The sequence below is a fragment of the Hyla sarda genome, chromosome 6 (assembly GCF_029499605.1).
Source record: "Hyla sarda isolate aHylSar1 chromosome 6, aHylSar1.hap1, whole genome shotgun sequence".
Taxonomy (NCBI): Eukaryota; Metazoa; Chordata; class Amphibia; order Anura; family Hylidae; genus Hyla; species Hyla sarda.
This window is the reverse complement of record NC_079194.1, coordinates 274501512-274525763: the sequence shown is the minus strand read 5'-3', so window position 1 is coordinate 274525763 and position 24252 is coordinate 274501512. Positions and strand designations below refer to the sequence as shown.

The following is a 24252-nucleotide window of genomic DNA, read 5'->3' as shown; positions in this document are numbered from 1 at the left end:
TACATTTTAATAGCTGCTTTTAGCTTTCCTGCTTACAATTCATTTAGACATCATAAAAGTCTGATTTTGGAGGGTTTGGTACTGTAATAAGTGGAGTAGAGCAACTTTCTGTTCTGATTTGATCAAATCAGCACTGGATTTGCTCTAAATCTCAAGTTGCCCTTGCAGGGTTGTGTAATGCCAAGAAATTGTAACTTTAACCCTTAGTTATGGTAAGTAGGATTAGGGCCCCACTACCTAACCTAGGGTTAGTCGAGTTAGAGTTAGAGTTTGTAGGGTAAGTGTTAAAGTCCCACTTCATAACACTACCAACTCAACCAATAACAACTAAATATCATCATCTGCTATCTAAGGGTCTCAGAATTTGTGGCTAGATCTTGTCTAATGAAATATGACTGATTCAGAACAAGTGCTATATTACTTTATTAAAGTGTCTCACTGTTTAACACTTACCAGAGATAACCTCAAGCAGCAGCATCAGCTTCAGGCCATTTCTGAAATCTTCCTCAATGTTCTCAATTTGTGTACCAGCTTTCCTAAGGTGAGAGTTGCACCAGGCTGTGAAGGTCTGTGGAGACAAAATGAATAAAGGAAGTTGCTTATAATACCCCTAAGATTGTATATATAATTGTAAGGGTAAGTTTACATGGGTCGGATGTGCTTCGGACTTTTCTGTAGAATCAGGTAAATCTGAGTTCACACTATTCAAGTGCTCAATATCCGATTTTATGTCGGCATAGCAGCAGTAATTTATGCCAATGTACCCATTGACATACCCACAACGCGTCATTGATCCTTCTAGTCACTACATTCAGCCCTTTTGTGAATGTCTACTGCTATTTTGCGTGGTCTCATGCAGATACAAACTGACCAGTATGTTATTTTCCAGAGAATAGATAAGTGACGTGGTTGTATTATATACACAGAATATGACACATAACCATTACTCATGGATGATTATTTAAAGGATTTTCCCACTTTTGGACTAGTCATTTACATATAATGTGCCCCGCTACGTAGCCAATCTGACTTGCAACAATATATTGATATTTTTCATTATTGTAGTTGCAGTTTTTTTTATGTTTGGTTCCCCGGTAGCTATGAAAATAACACACAACAGCCTGGTTATCCAGTTGTTTACATGGACTGAATTTTGACCCGATATAGGGACTGAATATAGGACTGTTAATAAAAAAAATGGATTTTTTTTATTTATGTTATGAGTAATGTATCATATTTTAACATTTGTTCACATCAATATTTAACCATTATGGTCCTTTTTTGTGTTTGGTGACCACAATGACAATTCTGAATGGGTAATTTTAACTTACTATAGAAAAAATATGTGCACTTACAAAGTTTCTATAATGTGCTGATTTTCTCCTCTACAAAGTACAAAATTCAGAATGCCCTGCACCTGCCAAACATGCTTAAATGTTAAACTTAAAATGTACCTGTCACTTTAAAAAAGTTTAACAAGTCGTAGTGACATAATATACCCTTCAAAAAGCAGCTACACTTATAAAGAGTTACCAAATAGTACAGACTCATTATTCATAAATCATCTTTATTCCATAATACGTAAAAAAAAACAAGTAAGACGGAGGAAGAAGAAGACATAACAAGACAGCAGTCCACTGAAGTATACTGGAACCAACATAAAATAGTATATATAATCAATGTAATACCTTCCAATAATACATTAGCGGGTATTCAAATACAAAATGACATTATGTATGAAAAATACAGTTAGGAAAATAGCAATGAAAGCTAAAACTTCATATTCAACTATCCATCCATTCATAGATTCTAAAGAGCAATACAATTCAAAGGTTACCCACCCAGTATAGACAGACAAGGTGGAAACGGGATGTAAATCTTGAACATATACAGTACCAGGACCTGTGGACACTGAACTCACTCTAACTACACAAAAAGAAAGAGAGATACGCAAAATAATGCACACCCACAATAACTGTAATCCAAAAAGTATATCTTTATTACATATAAATAGTACAAATCGCAGACAATACAGTTAAAACCAATTAAAAAGGCCCAATGGGCGACAATACCCCTGAGGAAGTTGCCGACGGGCAACGGAACGCGTGGGGTCTTTAGGGGGGCACCTGCCATATACTCCTCCATCTATTGTCCTCTACTACCAGTCCCCTGTGCTTTATACTGAGGATATTCAGGTTGTATACATACTATTGGTGTTGTGGGGACAGGACTGTATTGATTTAATATTCTTGTTGTATGATAGATTGATAACCTGAGTATTTGTGGAGGCAGGTGCCCTGGGTGGGGTTTCTCCCCTTCCTTTTGGTAGGGGGTTTCCACCCCCCCCCCCCCTCGTTTGTGCAGTGGCCAATTGGGCCTTTTTAATTGGTTTTAACTGTATTGTCTGCGATTTGTACTATTTATATGTAATAAAGATATACTTTTTGGATTACAGTTATTGTGGGTGTGCATTATATTGCGTATCTCTCTTTCTTTTTGTGTAGTTAGTGTTATTTGGCACGCTTAATAGCACCCCTTTGTGTATGATGCTGAGCCCGCCTGCTTTCTATATACATACTGAACTCACTCTGACACGTGTTTCAGACACCTTTCTTCAGGGGATGCCATCAGACCTTTATATAAAGATCCCCAAAATGACTCATAGCTTCTACAGGTTTGGATGTTTTAGAGACATGTCAAAGTTTTGCTCGGTTGGGGTCTGGGTGTTTAGACTCCAACCAACGGCTAGAACAAATGGGGAGAGAAAAGCACATATCTCCTGGCTCTCTGCACACCCAACCAAGATGGTTCCATAGACTTACATTGTGAGTCCATGTCAGTGGCAGAAGTGGGAGGTTACATGCTTAACATGCACTTTTCCCAGCTTGTTTGAGCGATTGATCAGGATGTAAACACTCAAACCCTGACTAATCAACACTTTTTGACATGTCTCTACGATATGACAAACGTTTTCTTAAAGTGACAGTGCCCATTTAATATGATTCATTAAATTCATTTGATTATGATATATCCAATAACTCCCTTCTAGAATTCTTTTGAGTTAAAGAGGCTATCCAGCCTTGAAAAAGTGTCTATTCTTCTTACTATTAATATAATAGACCATTGTAAAGGGGATACATGATTATGATTATGAAATGATTATTGATCTTGATCGATTGTGCTGCCAGAAATGGTAAAAAATGTTTCTCACTAGCTGCAAGGACGATCATATCCAGATTGTGGAAGTCACCCCCCCCCCTCGATATCTTCCCGGTTTAAGGAGATCTCCCACCTTCATCGGATGGAAGAGTTGATGGCTGATTCTAGGAAACATATGGACAGGCGCCACCTCATCTGGGGTCCGTGGATTACTTTCCTATCGAACGACACCTACAGAACCCTGCACATAGATCCCCCGGACTCCTGAGCCCCAATGTTTCTCGGACGTGTACCCTTACATTAAGAGCCAGTCCGCCGCACGGGAGAGGCCCCGCCTATGCGCCCCGCTGGAAAATTACTCGCCTACACGCCTTTACTCCTTTCCCCTGCCTGTTTCTACCTATCCTTCTGCTCTGTACTGTCCCTCTCCCCTTTCGTCCTTTCTGCCCCTCTACCTCTCCTTTCGCTCCCCCCATACTCTCCTTAGTTATAACGGAGCTTTCATTGTGGAACGACTGTATTCCTATGGTTGCCTTACTGCGTTCATGTTCCGTGCAACGAGTACACATCTTACAAGTGACTTTCTGTATTATCTGTTTGTTATTTTTACTTCCATTGCTAATACTTATGTCGTTCTCCATGGCGCACTAGCGCCTTTTCTATTCATGTTCATTGCCATTTGCGCCGCTACTTTTTTTTACCTAAAAATGTTTTCAATAAAAACTTTATTCTGAAAAAAAAAATGTTTCTCACTTTGCTTCACCTGAAACAAATATAAAAATATTTGGTTGGAAAGAACTTTAAATTGAACCTTTCACTCTGGTCATGCTGCCTCCTTTGAGGGTAGCAGTCTGTCCCAATAATATGAAGGAGCTTAGCAGCACTGACTGTGAAGCCCATAGCGTGTGCCTAGTGTAAAGTCCAGCGTATTTATTAGGTGCTGCTCCCCCAGCTCGCGATTCACATTTCTATCCCTATGTACAGTGAGATGGAGAAACCTGTCAATCATAGGTGGGTGGGCGGGGGGTAGTGGGCAGCCAGTTCACTACATTTGGTATTTCCAGTTATTCCTACTATTACACAAATAGTTCTGGTAAGTGGAGGTCATTGTATTTTTGTAACGCAAAAACATTTGTAGAAATATTTGGGTTGTACATTGATTCTGTCACTGAATTCAATGCAGTGAATTCTCTCGATAAGACCACCTCTTTGAGAATACCACCCTCTTATGCTGATCAGATTTTAGGTGATATATTTTCAGACCACCATACAATATGCATAATGGCCATTTTTCACAGTTTTTTGTTTGTTTTTTTTTTTTTTTTGCCACAGTCTATTAGTATGTCTATCTTAAACACTTGCAGCAATGCTTCTTTAAAAAAAATCCTTTTTTTGGGCGTCTGGCCAAGCCACAAATCTATCAGCTTCCTAGAAAGCTATTTTTAGGGTAACAATATCCTGGAGAGTCCCAAAGAGGGTTTATGGGATGTACCCTGTGCATCATCTTGGAATGAGGGAGCTTGGCTATCCCATACCAAAGGGAAGGACAGGTGGGGGATCCTATTACTGTCTGCAATGTGCTGCTAACATCTTCCTGCAGATTTTATGGCAGTGATGGTCTATTTAGGACACCGCATGCCATATGTCAGCTCCACGTCAGCCACAGAAGTGCTTTATTGTACAGACAATGTACACATATACATCCCTGGTCCCCTACCCACAATGGCATTGCAGTGTGCTTATGTCGTCCATGATGAAACGATGTGGCAGTGATTACATTAGAGAGCACAGTACAATTGACCATTGCAGCATTGTATGTCCACCATTGCCAGAGCTTGCTGTGCATGACAGTCTACATGGTTCCCATACCTTCTAGATTATCACTGCATGGCCTGGATTGTTACTGTGCAGGGGAGATTATCACCACTCATCCGGGATCACTACCGCCGGGATGGTAGTCAGGACCATATTCTCTGATAGCATAACCAGATTTATCATAACCATAGAACAGACTGCTAAATCCAACCCATATCTATTGCATTAGTTCCCACTCGGCTTTGTTATGACAAAAGAATTGACAGCGTCTGTAATGGCCGAAGTCTCATCTTCAAGTATCTGAAATAGTTAGGTTGATTTGTAAACAAATTCAACTTTTATCAACTGTTATTTAACCTATTTCTAGCATAAAAAAACAGAATCTACACCACCAGTCCTCATATGCATAAACATCAATAGTAATGCAATACAATTACTATCATTAACCGTATAGAAAGTATCATATGTTCCTGGTTGTTCTCCGACCGCTGTGGCTCCCCACGATCTCCTGTACGGGGCCTCGGCAGCCCGTGGGAAAGGGGCGTGTTGACCACCGCACGAAGCGGCAGCTGACACGCCCCCTCAATACAACTCCATGGCAGAGCCGGAGTGCTGCCTTCGTCAAACTCCGGCTTTGCCATACCGCTGTATTGAGGGCGCGTGTCGGCCACCGCTTCATGCGGTGGTCGACACCCGCTATCTGGCCAACGAGCCGGGGCCCCGTACATGAGATCGCGGGGGGGCCCAGCAGTCAAACCCCCCCACGATCTGAAACTTCTTTTTCAGCACTGGACTACCCCTTTAAATGGGCACTGTCAGATACAAAAACCTTTGATATGTTGTAAAGCATGTATGACCAATAGGTTTTGCAATTACTTTCATTAGAAAATTTTCAGTATTTCATACTGAAAAAGCCAGTCAAACAACTCCCCCCCCCCCCCCTGCCTGCTTGGACACATACTAGTCCTACTGTGTCCAGGCATCATGGACACACTTCCTTGATTGACAGCTCTGAGCGCAGGGCTCACAGCTGGAGGAAAAATCCTCCTACGGTCAGCTTGTGTCCCGCTACTGTCAGTGAGGACAAGCTGGGAGTTGTAGTTTTGCTAATGCTAGGGGAGATGTGAGCAGACAGCATACTGAGGGAGGGGGTGGAGAAATTTGATGTACTGTACATGGTCTGGATTAGGTACTGAGTGATATATTTAAAAAAATGTTTTTTTGTTGGATCTGACGGGTACGCTTTAAGTGCTGCTCTCCTTTCAGTTTGTTAGAAAATAGATTTAGAAGATTCTTGGTTATATTTGTTTGTAGAAAAGTAAGCGAAAACCTATTGTTATGTCTCATAGGTGTTGTCACGCTTTTTTCTTAAAAAAAAAAGAAACTGGTCAATAGAGTAATGCGGCATTAATACGTTTGTTGTATGCGAACAAGGATATCATATTATACATATATCTCTGTGCTGCTGTCATTTTCTTGTTTGCGTTTGTATTTCAGCCACAGCAGCATGCATATCCTTATAACATCTATAATAGTTGTGTGGCATGTGCAGAACAATTTTTTGTGTGTGTTTGTTATATAGCTAAGTGGATTTTGTCCCGTGAGGAAGTTATATCATCCATAATATAACCCCGACCTGTCTTTAAACAACCTGACAGAAGACAACACCTCACAGACCAAGTCCCTCAATCACAATATCCATGTATAATTTCTATTTTGCTTCCAGTAACACAAACAGTTGCTATGGGTAAATGTCGTAAGGTTTGTCCCCTTTCATGTGGTTTCTATAAACTATATTAGAGGCTTATATACTATACATTGGTTTAAATGCATCATGATAGTTACAAGTCTCAGTTTAGAGGACTTGTAAATGCAAACTCCATTGAAGAGTATTACTTCTTAGTTTGTTTGTCCTGGGCAACAGTCTTGGACTCCGATTCGGTCAGGCCTGCCCCCATGAGCTCCAAGTTACCTTCTTTGCAGCTGTCAGCTGTCAGACATAAGGTGCTAAAAACTAAGCTACAAGCTGGACAAGCTATTTCCACAAAGGCAAGGCATGGAGTTAAAGGGGTTATCCAGGAAAAAAACTTTTTTATATATATCAACTGGCTCCAGAAAGTTAAACAGATTTGTAAATTACTTCTATTAAAAAATCTTAATCCTTTCAGTACTTATGAGCTTCTGAAGTTAAGGTTGTTCTTTTCTGTCTAAGTGCTCTCTGATGAAACGTGTCTCGGGAAACGCCCAGTTTAGAAGAGGTTTTCTATGGGGATTTGCTTCTAAACTGGGCGTTTCCCGAGACAGGTGTCATCAGAGATCACTTAGACAGAAAAGAACAACCTTAACTTCAGAAGCTCATTAGTACTGAAAGAATTAAGATTTTTTTAATAGAAGTAATTTACAAATCTGTTTAACTTTCCGGAGCCAGTTGATATATAAAAAAAAAGTTTTTTTCCTGGAATACCCCTTCAAGTGGTGCCATAGGTGCATATACATGACAGAGTTGTAGCTGATCACTGACGAAATTATAATAAATATATATATATATATATATATATATATATATATATATAGGGAGATTTATCAAAACCTGTGCAGAGGAAAACTTGCCCAGTTGCCCATAGCAGCCAATCAGCTTGCTGCTTTCATTTTTATGAAGGCCTGTGAATAATGAAAGAAGCAAACTGATTGGTTGCTATGGGCAACTGGGCAAGTTTTCCTCTGCACAGGTTTTGATAAATCTCCCCCATAGTCCACAAATAATCATTTTATTCAATAGCTCTTTGTATATTACATACACAGTTAACTCATTTCCGTTTCATTGCAAAATCCAGAAGTGTTGAAACTTCTTCTGTATATCTGCTGGTGACAATAAAAAATGACTTGTCTGCAATGTAACAGTGGAAAGGAAAGTAAGAATGGACAATATTTGACTCTTTTAGAAGGTCCTTGAGTCTGTGTTTTCCTTTGATTTCAGGTTTATAACTTTACACTACTGTATTAAAGGGGTACTCCGCCCCTAGACATCTTATCCCCTATCCAAAGGATAGGGGATAAGATGTCAGATCGCCGGGGTCCCGCTGCTGGGGACCCCGGGGATCCCTGCTGCAGCACCGCGCTATCATTACTGCGCAGAGCGAGATCGCTCTGCACGTAATGACTGGCAATACAGGAGCCGGAGCATCGTTACGTGACGGCCTGCCCCCGTCAATATAAGTCTATGGGAGGGGGCGTGGCGGTCATCACGCCCCCTGCCATAGACTTGCATTAAGGGGACGGGCTGTGATGTCATGAGGGGCGGAGCCATGACGTCACGCTGCTCTGGCCCCTGTATCGCCCGTCATTACGCACAGAGCGAACTCGCTCTGTACAGTAATGATAGCGCAGTGCTGCAGCGGGGATCCCCGGGGTCCCCAGCAGCGGGTCCGCAGCGATCTAACATCTTATCCCCTATCCTTTGGATAGGGGATAAGATGCCAGGGGCGGAGTACCCCTTGAAGAACAACTCCTTACAGAACAGTAATACAGTGTCCATAGACATCTACAACACTCCAGTGGTATATCCCATAGATTGACACATTTGTGCCCTGCATGGCACAGATACATAGGTGATTTGTCAAAATAGCATACCAACATATATAGGCACGGACAGGGAGGGGCAACGGATTTAGTCAGTTAGTGACTACATTTGGGTCATTTGCCAACCATATACACAGTGTACTTTACTTTTAAGTATGATTAAAACTTACATATGCTGAGAAAATGACCCAAATACAGTCACTAGCTGAATACATTGGGCCATTGCAAACAATCTGGCCGTGCCTGTCAATCCACAGATATGCCCAGCATGCAATTTTGACATTTTGTTAAGGTATTTTGGGAGATACCCGAACGCTGTATCTCCGACTCTCCCATAGAGCTACATGGAGGGGTGTGTTGGCCCTACTCCATGTGGTGGCCGACAGTAATCCAACGGAGAGAGATGTGGGGACACATACCCTACCCATTGTTCTGCAAAGAAGTGCCCCTTTAACTGCATGCACCTGAGATCATGGGAGTCTGAACACTCAAACCCCAAACAATCGAACTTTGTATGACTTTGGGGGAAATTTACTAACTCTATATGCCAGTTTTCTGCCATATTAAATTTTTAATTTTCACACATGTTACATTTGTAAAAGTGATGAGAAAAGAGGGTGTGCGGCCTCACAGTTGACCAAACAGATTTAGCTTCCGATGAATGTGGAAAACATATCCATAGACCCGCATTACTTTATGGAGACCAAAAGTGTGTCATCTTGGCCCCCCGCATTTGTCACGGTTTGTTGGATGGAAGAGTGCCGATTTGTACACTATTATACTGAGCTGGATCCAGTAAAAAATCGTATACTGTGCAATTTTTACATGGGATCCTATGTATGGCATATGCCCCTAAGGCTGAGTTTCCACTTGGTTTTTTTTCTGGCAGTTTTTGGATATCTGCCACTGCAGTTTTTGAGCCAAAGCCAGAAATGTATTCAAAAGGAATAGGACATATAAAGGAAGGACTTATACTTCTCCTCCCTTATGGATCCACTTCTGACTTTGGCTCAAAAACTGCTTTGGCAGTATTCCAAAAACTGCCAGAAAAAAAACCAAGTGGAAACTTAGCCTGAGTGACATCCCTCACAGGTATACCTCAGAGGTTTATGTGGAGGTCTCCTCCGATGTGAGATGCCATGTGAAATCAGTCTTACCATAACTCAGCCAAGAACTTACTGCAAAATAAGTCACAGGTGTAGATTCACTTTTCTAGTGCACAGACAACCAACATATGTATAATTACATTTATAATACTTTATTAAGAAATATACATCTCTTAATAAATATGTAGCATTTTACTCCTGGTGGTTTTAGAAAATTAACCATTTGAACGTTTGAGCTTTGATAAAAACCTACAGTCCTGTGCAGGCAGAGCTGCCATTCAGATTACTGTTGCTTAAATATGGAAACATTTGCGTTGGGTATAGTTGTCTGAGAAATATAAAAGACAAATAACATTCAATGTGCAACATCAGCAGTGTATAAACTATAGCAATACAAATGTATGAAATACATTTCTCCTGCAACAGCTGCAAATGTTTAGCCCGACACATTTTTCCTCCTTCGAGTATTAAAGAGAATGTCTGTGATGGGACAAGCCTTTTAACCTCATAGAGCATTTTATTATTGACATGCAGTACTGAAATTGACCACCAGGAGCACTACTGCATAATATACATAAATGCATAAGGTACATTTGTTACTGTAATGGTGGAATGGTTCACACTGGCTGTCATACATTAGTTATATATGAGTTGCATTTGATGCACAATTTTTTTTATTGGTTGGGGGGGGGGGGGTTTAATCTTTTTCTTGGCTGACATTCTGTACGTACAGTATGTCCTGTAGACCTGCTGTCCACAGCGTTGTAACTCTAGGTGAATGGGAACTACTGGTTACTGAGATGATATTGAGCTTCCAAGATCTCCTCAGCTAACCTTCCTGCCACAACCTTAAAATGTATCTTCATGTCTCTTATATACCCTAATTAAGACAGGTCCTCCTTTAGAAATACACAAGTGACCTCATGCCCTGCGTTTCCTTCATGCAAACCCCCCCCTATGGTGGAGGAATCTTGTGCTAATTTAGACATTACCATTAAAGGACCCGCAGTCCGGAATAGCAGCTGTTATATGATGCTGGATTCCTCCTGCTACTCCCCTTACACACGCAAACCATTATAGCTTAGACAGGGTATTTCATGATGTATGTTCAAAACCAATGGACTATTCCATGTCTCAATTATTCAGGAGTCATATGGAAATAAATTAAACCCGTATATCTAAATTCCAAGAAACACTTGTGGATTTTATTGATAAATGTTGACATTTCTACAGCTGAGCTTAGTGGCCAAAAAAAAAAACCCCATTAATATTATTAGTAGTACTATTTTTTGGTTGTAAGTTGTAGTCAGTATTCTTTGCCAATGTGTGAACGCAACCTAAAAGTCATCACTTTCAAGCTTTTTCATAGACTTGTGATTTGACTCAAAACAAATAGATTTTACTCATCATGTCATTTTTATGTGGCTTTATGTATCAAAATTATGAATTTGTTTAGTAATTATTATTTTTATGTAAGAGTATATTCCCACTAAGGAAAATGAAATGAAAATAACTTACCTGGCTGAAATTTTGGAGCAATAATGTTTTTGATGCTTAAATAAATAAAGCAGAATTTGCGCTATTTAGGGCTGGATTTGAAGCAGAATTAAGAGTGGAAATACAAAGTCCCACTGACTTCATGGGATTTTACTCACAGATTCCGCAGATGGTCTGGATGGTAAGGTATTGGTCTTTTTGCTGATGACACAAAGATTTGTAACATGGTTGATGTTCCTGAAGGGATACACCAAATGGAAAAGGATTTAGGTAAACTAGAGGAATGGTCAGAACTCTGGACACTGACATTTAATGTGGATAGGTGCAAGATAATGCACCTGGGGCGTAAAAACCCTCTGGCAGAATATAGAATGTGATACACTCCTAACCTCAGTATCTGAGGAAAAAGATTTAGGTCATTATTTCAGAAGACTGAAAGGTAGGTAGACAATATCATAGAGCAGCAGGAAATGCTAGCAGAATACTTGGGTGTATAGGGAGAGGTATTAGCAGTATAAAGAGGGAAGTGCTCATGGGTGTATAGGGAAAGGTATTAGCGGTAAAGAGGTAATGGCTCATGCCATTATACAGAGCACTGGTAAGATCTCATGGAGTAGTTTTTGCAGTACTGGGGAACGTATCTCCAGAAGGATATAGATATTTTGGAGAGAGTTCAGAGAAGAGATACTTAATTAGTACATGGATCGCAGGATAAAAACTCCCAGGAAAGGTCAAAGGAGTACTCCGCCCCTATACATATTATCCCCTATCCAAAGGATACATGTCTGATCACAGGACGTCCGGCTGTGGGGAACCCCTGCGATCTCTGGGCCGGCACTGCAGCATTTTGTTCACGGAAGCCTGGGGTCACGTCACGCCCCCTCCATTCATGTCTATGGGAGGGGGCCTGACGGCTAGTTGTTAGTCATCCAGCACTGCACAGATATTCGCACCGTGCACCAGATGAGTGGGGTGCCGCTGGAGAAATCGCAGGGGGCCCCCAGCGGCCGGATCCTTGCGGTCAGACATGTTATCAATTGTCCTTTGGATAGGGGAGAACATGTCTAGCAGTGGAGTACCCCTTTAAAGGACCTTAACATGTATAAAAGAAAGACGAGACAGAGGGATATGATAGAAACTTATTACGGGAACCAAGCATCAGATTTTACCATGACAATACGTTCTGTTTGGTAAAATTTTCTGCCCTCAGGGATGGTGAGGATATGAAGTTTGTAAGTTTCCCCTGCTGCCCCTGTAAGCAGTCCCCTGGGCGGGGAGCTATAATTTCCTAGTCCCACTGCTCTGGTTGTAATCACACCCTCTCTGCGTGATTGACAGGCCATGTCACCGCCCTGCTCCATCTGCTTATGGAGCGGTGACATGGGCTGTCAGTCATGTGGAGAGGATGTAATTACAGCCCAGCTGATGCGACTAGGTAAGTATAGCTCCCTGCCCAGGGGAATGCTTACAGAAGTAACGGGGGAAACTTACAAACTTCATATCCTCACCATCCCTGAGGACAGGATATGGTGAGGATTAAGATTTTACCATATATATATATATATATATATATATATATATATATATATGTATATATATGTGTATATATATATATATATATATACCATATTTTTCGTCCTATAGGACGCAGCGGCGTATAAGACGCACCCAATTTTTAGGGGCAAAATCAAAATAAATAAAGATTTTGAACCCAATAGTGGCTGTTGGCTGTCCGGGCATGCTGGGAGTTGTAGTTTTGCAACATCTGGAGGTCCGCAGATTGAAGACCACTGCAGGAGGAGGTAATACTCACGTGTCCCCGCCGCTCCGGACCCGTCACCGCTGCCCTGGATGTCGCTCCATCGCTGTCGCCGTGTCCCCGTCGCTCTGGAACATCTCTGCTGCCGGCCGGGTATCCTCGCTCTCCGTCGCCGCCATCACGTCGTTACGCACGCCCACGTACGTGACGACGTGATGATGATGAAGGAGAGCGCCGGCCATACAGGGAATCCCTGAACAGAGAAGACACCGAGGAGGCAGGTAAGGTCCCCCCCGGTGTCCTGTAAGCACTAACCCGGCTATTCAGTCGGGCTGTTCGGGACCGCCACGGTGAAATCGCGGCGGTCCCGAACAGCCCGACTGAACAGAAGGGTTAGTGTCACTTTCCCTTCAGACGCGGCGGTCAGCTTTGATCGCCGCGTCTGAAGGGTTAATACAGGGCATTACCGCGATCGGGGATGTCCTGTATTAGCCGCGGGTCCCGGCCGTTGATGGCCGCAGGGACCGCCGCGATAGGGGTGTATTCGCCGTATAAGACGCACTGACTTTTTCCCCCCAGTTTTGGGGAAGAAAAAGTGCGTCTTATACGGCAAAAATTACGGTGTGTGTATATATATATATATATATATATATATATATATAATGTGCTGTCACGCATTATGTATGGTAAAATCTGATGTTTGGTCCCCTTCAAATACATAAAGGGAATCAACACAATATTGTACTGTGTGACCATGCTGAAACATTGCTGAAATCACATGAAAATCAATAAGATTCTGATTTAAGGAGGAATTAATGTGGAATATAATGGGTAATACACATTAGATCCAGCATGGATTTTGCCTCATTCTACTTTGTTTGAACATAACCTACTATGAACCACAAAGTTACGGCTCCTCCCATGGCAAAGAAGCCTTGTTGCTTTTAGAGATAAAACATTTTCTTCTGTTTTTTCCTTGGACATTTATATAGTTATAACCATGGCTAAATCTCCTCCATGTCCCTTCATTTACTTGTACCTTTTCCAATTTTGCATATTTCAGATGAGGCTGCTCTAATGCTCTGTAAAGCAGGAAGATTACTTCCCTGTCCCATGGGTCTATGACTCTTTTCATACATTAGTGTCCAGCATGCTTTAGTAGCAGTCTTTTGATTAAAGGCTTATATCAACTTTTTTAGTAGAAAATCTATGGTGATATCACATACACCTCATATTGGTTTAAAGGGGTTGTAAAGAATTAGAAAAGCATCAACACATTTGTCCACAGGATATGTGTGGGATAGCAAGTCAGCCCCCTTTTCAATTCAGTAGAGCAGCAATACCAGGCAACAACCTACAGACAGGTATGGTACTGTTTTTAGTTAAAGGAGAAGTATCATGCAAGAAAACGTATCTGCTATCCAAAAGTTAGGGGATAAGTTTTAGATTGTGTGGGGTCCGACCGCTGGGAACCCCTGTGATCTCCTGTATGGGGCCCCGGCTCTCCCCGGAAACAGAGCACGTCGACCCCTGAACGAAGCGGTAGCTGACACGCCCCCTCCATGTACTTGAACTGGTTCTTCCATAGAAATACATGGAGTGGGTATGTCGGCCACAGCTTTGTGTGGGTGTAGACACACTCCATTCCCGGGGAGAACCGTGGCCCCATAAAGACCCCCCATGATCTTCTGATGATACGTCTCCTTTTAAAGTGTACCTGTCATTAACACAAACTGTTTATATAATGTAGGTAATACCATTATATGTATATTTTGGTTAAAAAATGTGTATATTTTTGTCCCTACAGCTATTGCCTGTGTGTTTCTGTGAGGAGGCCAAATACAGGAAGTGTGGATGGACAAGCAGGGCACTGAGGACAAGTTGGGCAAGTTGGGCTCTGTACACACAGGACAAGCAGGGCTCTGTGCACTGAGGACAAGCAGGGGTCTGTACACTGAGGACAAGCAGGGCTCTGTACACTGAGGACAAGCAGGGCTCTGCACAGTGAGGACAAGCAGGGCTCTGTACACTGAAGACAATCAGGGCTCTGATACTGAGGACAAGCAGGGCTCTGTGCACTGAAGACAAGCAGGGCTCTGATACTGAGGACAAGCAGGGCTCTGTGCACTGTTGACAAACAGGGCTCTGTACACTGAGGACAAGCAGGGCTCTGTACACTGAGGACAAGCAGGGCTTTGTACACTGAGGAAAAGCAGGGTTCTGTAAGCTAAGTACAAGCAGAACTCTGAACACGGAGGACAAGCAGGGCTCTGTGCACTAAGGACTAAGGGTGATTCAAACTTTTAATAGGGAAGAGGTTAAATGATCCTTATTTACTTAAAAAAAAAAAACTTTTTTTTGCAGTGTTATAGCTCACATAAGGACCTATAAGACTGCACACACTGATCTTTAACATTGATCAGTGGTTTCTCATAAGAAACCAGTGATCGATGATTCTGCTGCTTGACTGCTCATGCCTGGATCTCAGGCACTGAGCAGTCATTCGGCGATCAGACACCAGGAGGCAAGGTAGGAGACCTAAAGTGGATGGCATAAGGTGGACATAACCAAGGGCAACATGTTATCAAAACAAAACAGGCACATGGGGGATTAGTAAGTGTATATCTTCTTAACAGTTCCTTTTTCAGAAATGCTCCAATACTTTTATCTTAATGGGAAACCCCTCTGAACAAGTGAGCCATCTATGTAATACAGTGAAGACTGTATAGTTATTTCCATCAGCTTTATTTCTGCCATGGTGATAATATGTGACTTCCAGGATCAGTGGTGGCAGCATACAATACACACTTTGTATGTGAGCCTAACTTGTTATATGGCTACCTCTTCAACTAATCTGACAGCATCTGCTGTGCAGAATTTCTCCACAGCTTGCAGGGTTAAACATTAGAAATAAGCAAATCGATTTAGCATGAATTAAATTCTTTCAAATTTCCCATAATTTGGTGATTCAGAAAATCCAAAACCTTTAAGATTTGATTCATTAGAATCTCTCAAAATGGCAGCCACTACTACTAACCCTACACAGTCACTGCTTTGCCTATTGTTGTCTATACTGCACTGCTGCTTCTACACCTACACAAGTGCACATCTCTTGCCTTGTCTATCACATTTCATACTGTACTACTACTATGACTACTACTAGCACTACATAGCCGCACAACTGCTTTATCTATCACCAGGGGCGTAGCTATAGTTGGTGCAGAGGTAGCAGTTACATCGGGGCCCTGGTGCCTAAGGGGGCCCCAAAGCACAGCTGCCCCATAAGAGACCAGTACTATAATTGGCACATGGGGACCTGTTGCAGATTTTGCATCGGGGCCCAGCAGCTACAAGGTACACCTCTGTCTATCACATTTCATACTGTACTCCTACTAACACTACTACTACTACTAGCCCTATACAGCCGCACATCTCCTGCCTTGTTCATCGTGTTCCATACTGTACTGCTGCTTCGTCTACTACTACCAACCCTACTTAGCTGCACATCAATGTATGTTCCATATTGTACAACAACTACTACTACTATGCCTACACAGACACACATCTCCTGCCTTGTTCATCATGTTCCATACTGTACTGTTACTACTATTACTATCCCTACACAGCTGCACATCTCCTGCCTTGTCCACCGTGTTCCATACTGTACTGTTACTACTACTACTATGCCTACACAGACACACATCTCCTGCCTTGTTCATCATGTTCCATACTGTACTGTTACTACTACTACTACTACTACTATCCCTACACAGCTGCACATCTCCTGCCTTGTCCATCGTGTTCCATACTGTACTGCTGCTTCGTCTACTACTACTACTACAACTACCAACCCTAGCTGCACATCAATGTATGTTCCATATTGTACAACTACTACTACTCCTACACAGACGCATCTCCTGCCTTGTCCATCATGTTCCATACTGTACTGCTGCTTCGTCCACTACTACTTCCACTACTACTACTAGCCCTATACAGCCTCACATCTCCTGCCTTGTCCATCGTGTTCCATACTGTACTGCTGCTTCGTCTACTACTACTACCAAACCTACTTAGCTGCACATCAATGTATGTTCCATATTCTACAACTACTACTACTATACCTACACAGACACATCTCCTGCCTTGTCCATCATGTTCCTTACTGTACTGTTACTACTACTACTACTACTATCCCTACACAGACACATCTCATGCCTTGTCCATCATGTTCCTTACTGTACTGTTACTACTACTATCCCTACACAGACACATCTCATGCCTTGTTCATCATGTTCCTTACTGTTCCTGCCGTGAACCTTACCCTGCACAGGATGGATCTAATAATATCTGAAACCTAAGAGACCTTAGAGTTTCCTGTATAACTTTTTAGAGCAATCTCGATTGGGAGCAAGTTTATTTGGACCAATTTATATCTGATGGCCAATTGAAACAAAATGATCTGAAATTAAATTTGAGCATGTAAATCTTCAATAAAATTTTAAAAGTGGCTCCTGACCAGATCACAATAGCAATTATATGTTATAATATGCAGTTCACTTGAAATGTTTGTAGAATCCCTTTACACAATCCATACTGTATACAACGAGATTTTAACACGTTTAACAGTTGTTGTTACACAGACACACAGGATGCCGTCCTGCCACACTGGTGCTGTGTCTTTAAATCTCAATAGCTAATAATAGCCTCGCCAACTGTCTGTTATCTTTCAGCATATACCTTATCTGTTACCACAGTCCTGTGTCCTATCAGAGGGTAAAATGTAGCACTTGGTCCTCTGTATCAACAGGCAAAGGAAAATCTAGCAGAACTACAACTAAAGTTGAAAGTGTAAATGATCATCCTCCCCTTTATCCAATTATCATCAACTATTGCCAATTCATTGTTTGACTATTTTGCATACAAAATCATTCATATGTAATAAACGACCACAATAGATAAACAACACAATAGAGGATATCTCAGCATTGACATAAATGGCATATTTAGGGTGTATTCACACTTCTGAATTTCCACCTGCGGAATTCCGCTAGAAGTGTGAATGGGAGTGCCGAATCCCATAGAAGTCTATGGGCTTTAATTTGAGGTGGAATTCAGCAAGCGGAAATTCTACCTTGTGAATAGACCCTAAGCCTTGGTTCACACTGTCAAATTTCTGGGCAGAATTTCTGCCAGAGATCGAGTCGACGGCACTAGGACCACCCCGACTACATTGCCGTCCCCATAGATGGCAATGCAGATCTCCCAAAAGATCCACCTAGAAATGCATTGCAGTCTATGGGGGCAGCAATGCAGTCTACTCGGTCCTAGTGCCACCGGCTCGATCTCTGGCAGAAATTCTGCCCAGAAATTCTGCAGTGTGAACCTAGCCTTAAAGGGGTACTCCGGTGGAAAAACAATTTTTTTTTTCTTTTTTAAATCAACTGGTGCCAGAAAGTTAAACATATTTGTAACTTACTTCTATTAAAAAATCTTAATCCTTCCTTTATTATTAGCTGCTGAATACTACAGAGGAAATTCTTGTCTTTTTGGAATGCTCTCTGATGAACCCACTGCTCTCTGCTGACGTTATTATAATAATAAGTCTTTATTTATTGTTGTCCTTAGTGGGATTTGAACCCAAGGCCCCAGCACTGCAAGGCATCAGTGCTAACCACTAAGCCACCATGCTGCTCTTAGCATACATCTGCTATGCACGGTTGCTAAAATGGACAGAGATATCAGCAGAAAGCACTGTGGTCGTAATGTCATCAGTGTTCCAAAAAGAAAGGAATTTCCTCTGTAGCATTCAGCAGCTAATAAGTACTGGAAGGATTAAGATTTTTTAATAGAAGTAATTTACAAATATGTTTAACTTTCTGGCACCAGTTGATTTAAAAAAGAAAAAAAATGTTTTTCCACCGGAGTACCCCTTTAATGTCATCTTATAATTATGGGGTCCAGGCTTTGGGACTGATAAGATTCCTCTTTATTTTTTTTTACAATATAACTCCCGTCATAGTGCTGTGTAATTGCTTGAATGAGGCTGTTCCACAGTTTCAGACAATTGTCACTTTGTTTGTCAAATTCCCATTACTATGGGCTTGGATTGGGGTCCCCACAGTTAGACCCCCCTGGTCAGACATTGATGACATATTCATTGAATATACAAAAAAATCTTGTGATCCCTTATCACACCTGGTCTCGCTCCTTAGACCCACTGTGATGGCAAGTTACATCCTGCCGAAGTGCACGTCAGCATGCGCCTAACTCCTCGGTTGTTACTCTGTCAAACCCAACTCTCTCACTGCATAAGTCTATGGAATGAAAGATTCAGCCGGGGAGTGAACCACTGCCACAGACTTCACATGGTTATAGCTCACAAAGGAGTTTTCTGGGGACAAAACATTGATGGACTATACTCCGGTGGAAAACCTTCTATTTTTAAATCAACTGGTGCCAGAAAGTTAAACGGATTTGTCAATTACTTCTATTAAAAAATCTTAATCCTTCCAGTACTTATTAGCTGTTGTATACTACAGAGGAAATTATTTTCTTTTTTGAACACAGAGCTCTCTGCTGACATCATGACCACAGTGCTCTCTGCTGAAATCTCTGCCCATGTGTCAGCAGAGAGCTCTGTGTTCCAAAAAGAAAATAATTTCCTCTGTAGTATTCAGCAGCTAATAAGTAGTGGAAGGATTAAGATTTTTAAATAGAAGTAATTTACAAATCTGTTTAACTTTCTGGCACCAGTTGATTAAAAAAAAAAAAAAAGGTTTTCCACCGGAGTACCCCTTTAACAGACATTCTGTTTCACAGCAATAGTGTGATAGTTAAAATAGGATAAACAGTCCAGATACCATAATTACCGCAAGGGCCCTGCGGAATATTTTATTGTGTTTTTACTTTATTTTCTGTTTTTATGCAATTGCATCTGTTGTTTACTGCTGATATTTTGTGACATAAAATTTTACATCTAGTGAACTATATTGATTCACATGTCCATCACATACTCAATTTTTTCGGTAGGATGCTGAGTAGAGATGAGTGAACTTACAGTAAATTCGATTCGTCACGAACTTCTCGGCTCGGCGGTTGCTGACTTTTCCTGCATAAATTAGTTCAGCTTTCTGGTGCTCCCGTGGGCTGGAAAAGGTGGATACAGTCCTAGGAGACTCTTTCCTAGGACTGTATCCACCTTTTCCAGCCCACCGGAGCACCTGAAGACTGAACTAATTTATGCAGGAAAAGTCAGCAACCGCCGAGCTGAGAAGTTCGTGACGAATCGAATTTACTGTAAGTTCGCTCATCTCTAATGCTGAGGGCTGTTGGTTGTTTTTCTAGGTTTTGATAAATCTCCTGCATATTTCCTATCAATATATTTTCCCCATAAATCCCAATTTTGCCCTAAAACAGGTGAAAAATCTCTGATGCATCATAGTTACATGTGAGAAGATTGATGAAGTCATCCAGAACTGAATGAACTGGTTCTATAAGGCACTGGACCCCCTTTGGTACTGCTCAGAGATTTACATTCAGTAATGGACCAAGACTAGATGACGTATCACAAGATCATGTTGGGTCTATTTCCCCTTAGAACCGTATATATGTATTTAACGCTGTTATGACCAACCATTCCTGGCAAGCGAATATTTATATACCTGGTGTTATATACTTGCACTATAAATGTAGGTCAGATCTGTTCATTAAGATAAATTATGTTTTGTTCCTAATTTTTAGTAAGGCCTTTTGGTGCCTCTAGGCATAAAAATGAAGGGGGGGGGGCAGATGGTAGAGGACCTTAGAGGCCACATCACAAGACCATGATAACAAATCTAGGAGCCCAAAAGTATGAGGCCCACTAATTCCTATGGATGGAGATTTTGAATCCCTCCAAAATTATTGCTGTCACTTGACATATTTTTTTTAGACTTTGTCCAACTTGTTTTTTATTTTATTTTTTTTTGTTGTTTTTATAGATTGTTTTATATGTTAAAGGTGTTTTCCCATCTACTAAATTAGCCTTTGGCAGGAATTGGTCAGGGAAGCCAAAAGCAGCTGAAACAGGGAACTTACACAATTTGTATAACTACCATTGACTTTAATGGGAGTTGGGAAAACAATGCAGATCTGTGAGCTACAGTGTTTACATAACTCTGGCTTCTCGACCCATTAAATTTAGTATATGAAACAACCCCTTTAATATGGATGTCAATTATCATTAAAGGGGCTATCCAGTTATTTAAAAAAAAACGTAGCCCCTATCCACAGGATAGGGGATACATGTCCAATTATGGATGGTCCGACCTATGGGGCCCCCCACGATCTCCAAAACTGGGCCCGACTAATTTTGCTGAGCATTCTGGGACCCACCTTCAGAGGCAAAATGGTCTTAGCAGTGACAGCCCACTTAGCCAATCACCAGCTAAGGCAGGATACCTCTACGGCCAGTGACTGACTGAGCGGGCCATCATTGTCAAGTCCAGTTCGTCTCTGATGGTGGGTCCCAGAGCAATCAACAGAGAAAGCCAATCCCCTTTCTGGAGGTCACAGTGGTCTGACCCCTCGTGATTACTTATCTCCTATATATACTATATACACTATAACAGAACAGCTTTCTATGGATCCAGGATTCCTGTTTATAAAAAAAAATCTGGTGATGACCTCACTTGGGTTTACCTTTTAACATTAACTATGTTACTACGATCTTTGTGACCACCTCATTTGTCACTATAATCTCTGAGTCTGTATGTATGCAGCAATGACCCCCTAGAACTTGATAAGGGATCTTTGTACTTTGTAAAATACCAGCACCGATGGGAAAAAATGTTTCCACTATTATAGATATTGCTCATAGGCAATAATGAAATCATGTAATTTCTGGTGAATTTCTGCAATAATACCATTTTAACAGTAAAAACTGAGAGAAGTTTCACACATTTACTTCAGTTCTAACATTATGCCCCCTGCTTTGGGATCCAGACTAGATTTGGAACATTTCCATTGAATATCACAGAATGTCGCACATTCCGCATATGCCATATATACAGTAGCTATGATTTATTATGAGCAGTAAAACAAACATAAAACCAAACTAAACAATAATAAAACCTCTGGGGCCCCCACAATTTAGAGAATAAAAACCCCAGTCTCCCATTAAAATAGGGTACCACTTCATTCATTCTCTATGTGAGCAGCGGAAACAGCCCTAAACACTGGCCATTTCTGGTAGCTGTCAAAGGGAATGGATTTGGCAGCGACGTGCATGCTAGACTCACAGCTCCATTCTAACTGACTTGGGTCCCTATTGTCGAGATTCCGGTGTTTGTGTGTGTGTGTGTGGGGGGGGGGAGGTCCGGTGGATATAGGATAGTTTACCAACAAGTTTACTATTGTCCCAGGAATCCTTAGGGTAGGCTCATTATGTGTGATTGCTGAGGTCCACAACATGGGTTGGCCATCCCTTAATTTTTGGTGATAAGTTGGGATTCTGGGGATTGCACCACCAATGATCACATATTCATGGTGTATCAGAGTTTTTTTCTCAAAATTGTTTTTCCTGGAATACCCCTATAAAAAACTGAAGATTATTATTGTTCTTTTATTTTTTTATAGAGTAACATTTCAGATGGTTATGGCAAAAAAAATCTAGTTTCGTATTTTTTAAATGCAAATATATATATTTTTTAAACCAAGCAGTTTTCATGGACCACAGTCGTCACACCCCCTCCATTCATGTCTATGGGAGGAGGCATGACAGTTATGTACTAGCCGTCACCCCCCCCCCCCCCCGCCCCCCTGAATGGAGGGGGCGCGGCGTGATGCCCCAAACAGAATGCAGCAGTGCCAACCTGGAGATCGTTTGGATAGGGGATAAGTTGTGTGGGGGCAGAGTACTCCTTTAATACGAGTAACCATCTAGTGCTGTCCCATCTAGTTATTGAGTGATTAAAAGAACACCTGACAACAAAAATAAGGATATGGCTACATGGCAACTTTGGCCATGGCACGCCATGTAGCCCTAGCCTTAATGTTAGGCCATTTTCGCATGGCAAAATTTCCTAGCAGAATCCATTGCACCAGAGCTCCAATGTTTTCATTGGGATTCTGTTGCACCATGCTGACAGTGGAATCTCCATGGTGGAAATATCTACTGTGAAAATCCCGTCATGTCAATTGTTTCTCTGAAATCTACTGGGAAATATGAAGATGGTGGATTTCTGAGAGGTCCTAGCGCCGGCATGTTTTGCCGGTACCCTCTGTTTGCAGAGTCTGAGTCTGTACATGTCAATTATCCATAACTTATTATAAACATAGTTATTGGTCATACTAAAACTTCTGCATCTGTTCCATACATTTAAAAGGTGTTTAAAAAAAACAACAAAAAAAACATGTATATGCTGTAGAAATTACATCATTCAGATATATCGAACAAATCTTCACATAAAATGATAGCCCTCCAGAGTTGTTGTAACCTGATATAAGGCCACTTTCCGTAAAGCCCTTTGTGTTCTTTAGAAAATTAGCCATGTAAAGTAAATGTACATGCCGTAAAGCGTGTAAATGAATATGCTATATGTAATTAGCAAGGTTAAATATAGATATCTGGTACATATTTGAGATACAAGATCAATTTCATAGATACATCTGTCAGAAGTCTTCACACCTCAGCTATGTGAACATTCACACCTCGTCCAGTGAACCCAATAGTGACATGCTATACATCACATGCCTGTCCCAATTAAAGGATTAATTCCATATAGGAGTAACTCATGCTACTGACAGATATAATGGTGATATATGGATGTCGCAGCCCTATATTATCACACGTGTTCCTGCTTCCTATGTGTACTTAGTATTAGATAGCTATCGGCCACACATGCATCTTTATTGCAATAAGCAGTCGATGAGTGACAATGAGACACCTCCAGAACCAATGGGATAAGGGTGATGAAATCCACCATCCTTAAAGGGCTACTCTGCTGCTCAGCGTTTGGAACAAACTGTTCTGAACGCTGGAGCTGGCGCCGGGAAATCGTGATGTCATAGCCCCGCCCCATCATTACGTCACGCCCTGCCCACTCAATGTAAGTCTATGGGAGGGGGCGTGACGGCCGTCACGCCCCCTCCCATAGACTTACATTGAGGGGGCGGGCTTTACGCCATGAGGGGGCAGGGCTGTGACATCACTAGCTCCCGGCTCCAGCATTCAGAACAGTTTGTTCCAAACACTGAGCAGCGGAGTACCCCTTTAACCAGTGTTGCTACCAACAGAAAGCATTTGGAGTCAGTTAAAGGGGTATTCCAGGAAAAAACTTTTTTTTAATATATCAACTG

General features: G+C 41.6%; 1 protein-coding gene across 5 annotated transcripts in view; it reads right to left on the bottom strand.

Moving 5' to 3' along the window:
* Window positions 1-24252, bottom strand: part of ACTN3 (actinin alpha 3) — a 92270-nt gene that overhangs the window by 56544 nt on the left and 11474 nt on the right. Inside the window, exons 1-3 of one of the 5 annotated variants that reach the window (XM_056527377.1) lie at window positions 7565-7620; window positions 2588-2633; window positions 454-568 (exon numbers count right to left, since the gene is read on the bottom strand). In XM_056527377.1, the coding sequence (XP_056383352.1) occupies window positions 454-478 (25 nt within the window). In that variant the 5' untranslated portion in view covers window positions 479-568; window positions 2588-2633; window positions 7565-7620. Of the gene's footprint in view, window positions 1-453; window positions 569-1841; window positions 1922-2587; window positions 2634-7564; window positions 7629-24252 lie in introns of those variants that run through there. The other 4 variants (XM_056527375.1, XM_056527376.1, XM_056527378.1 and 1 more) reach the window with 4 other exon arrangements.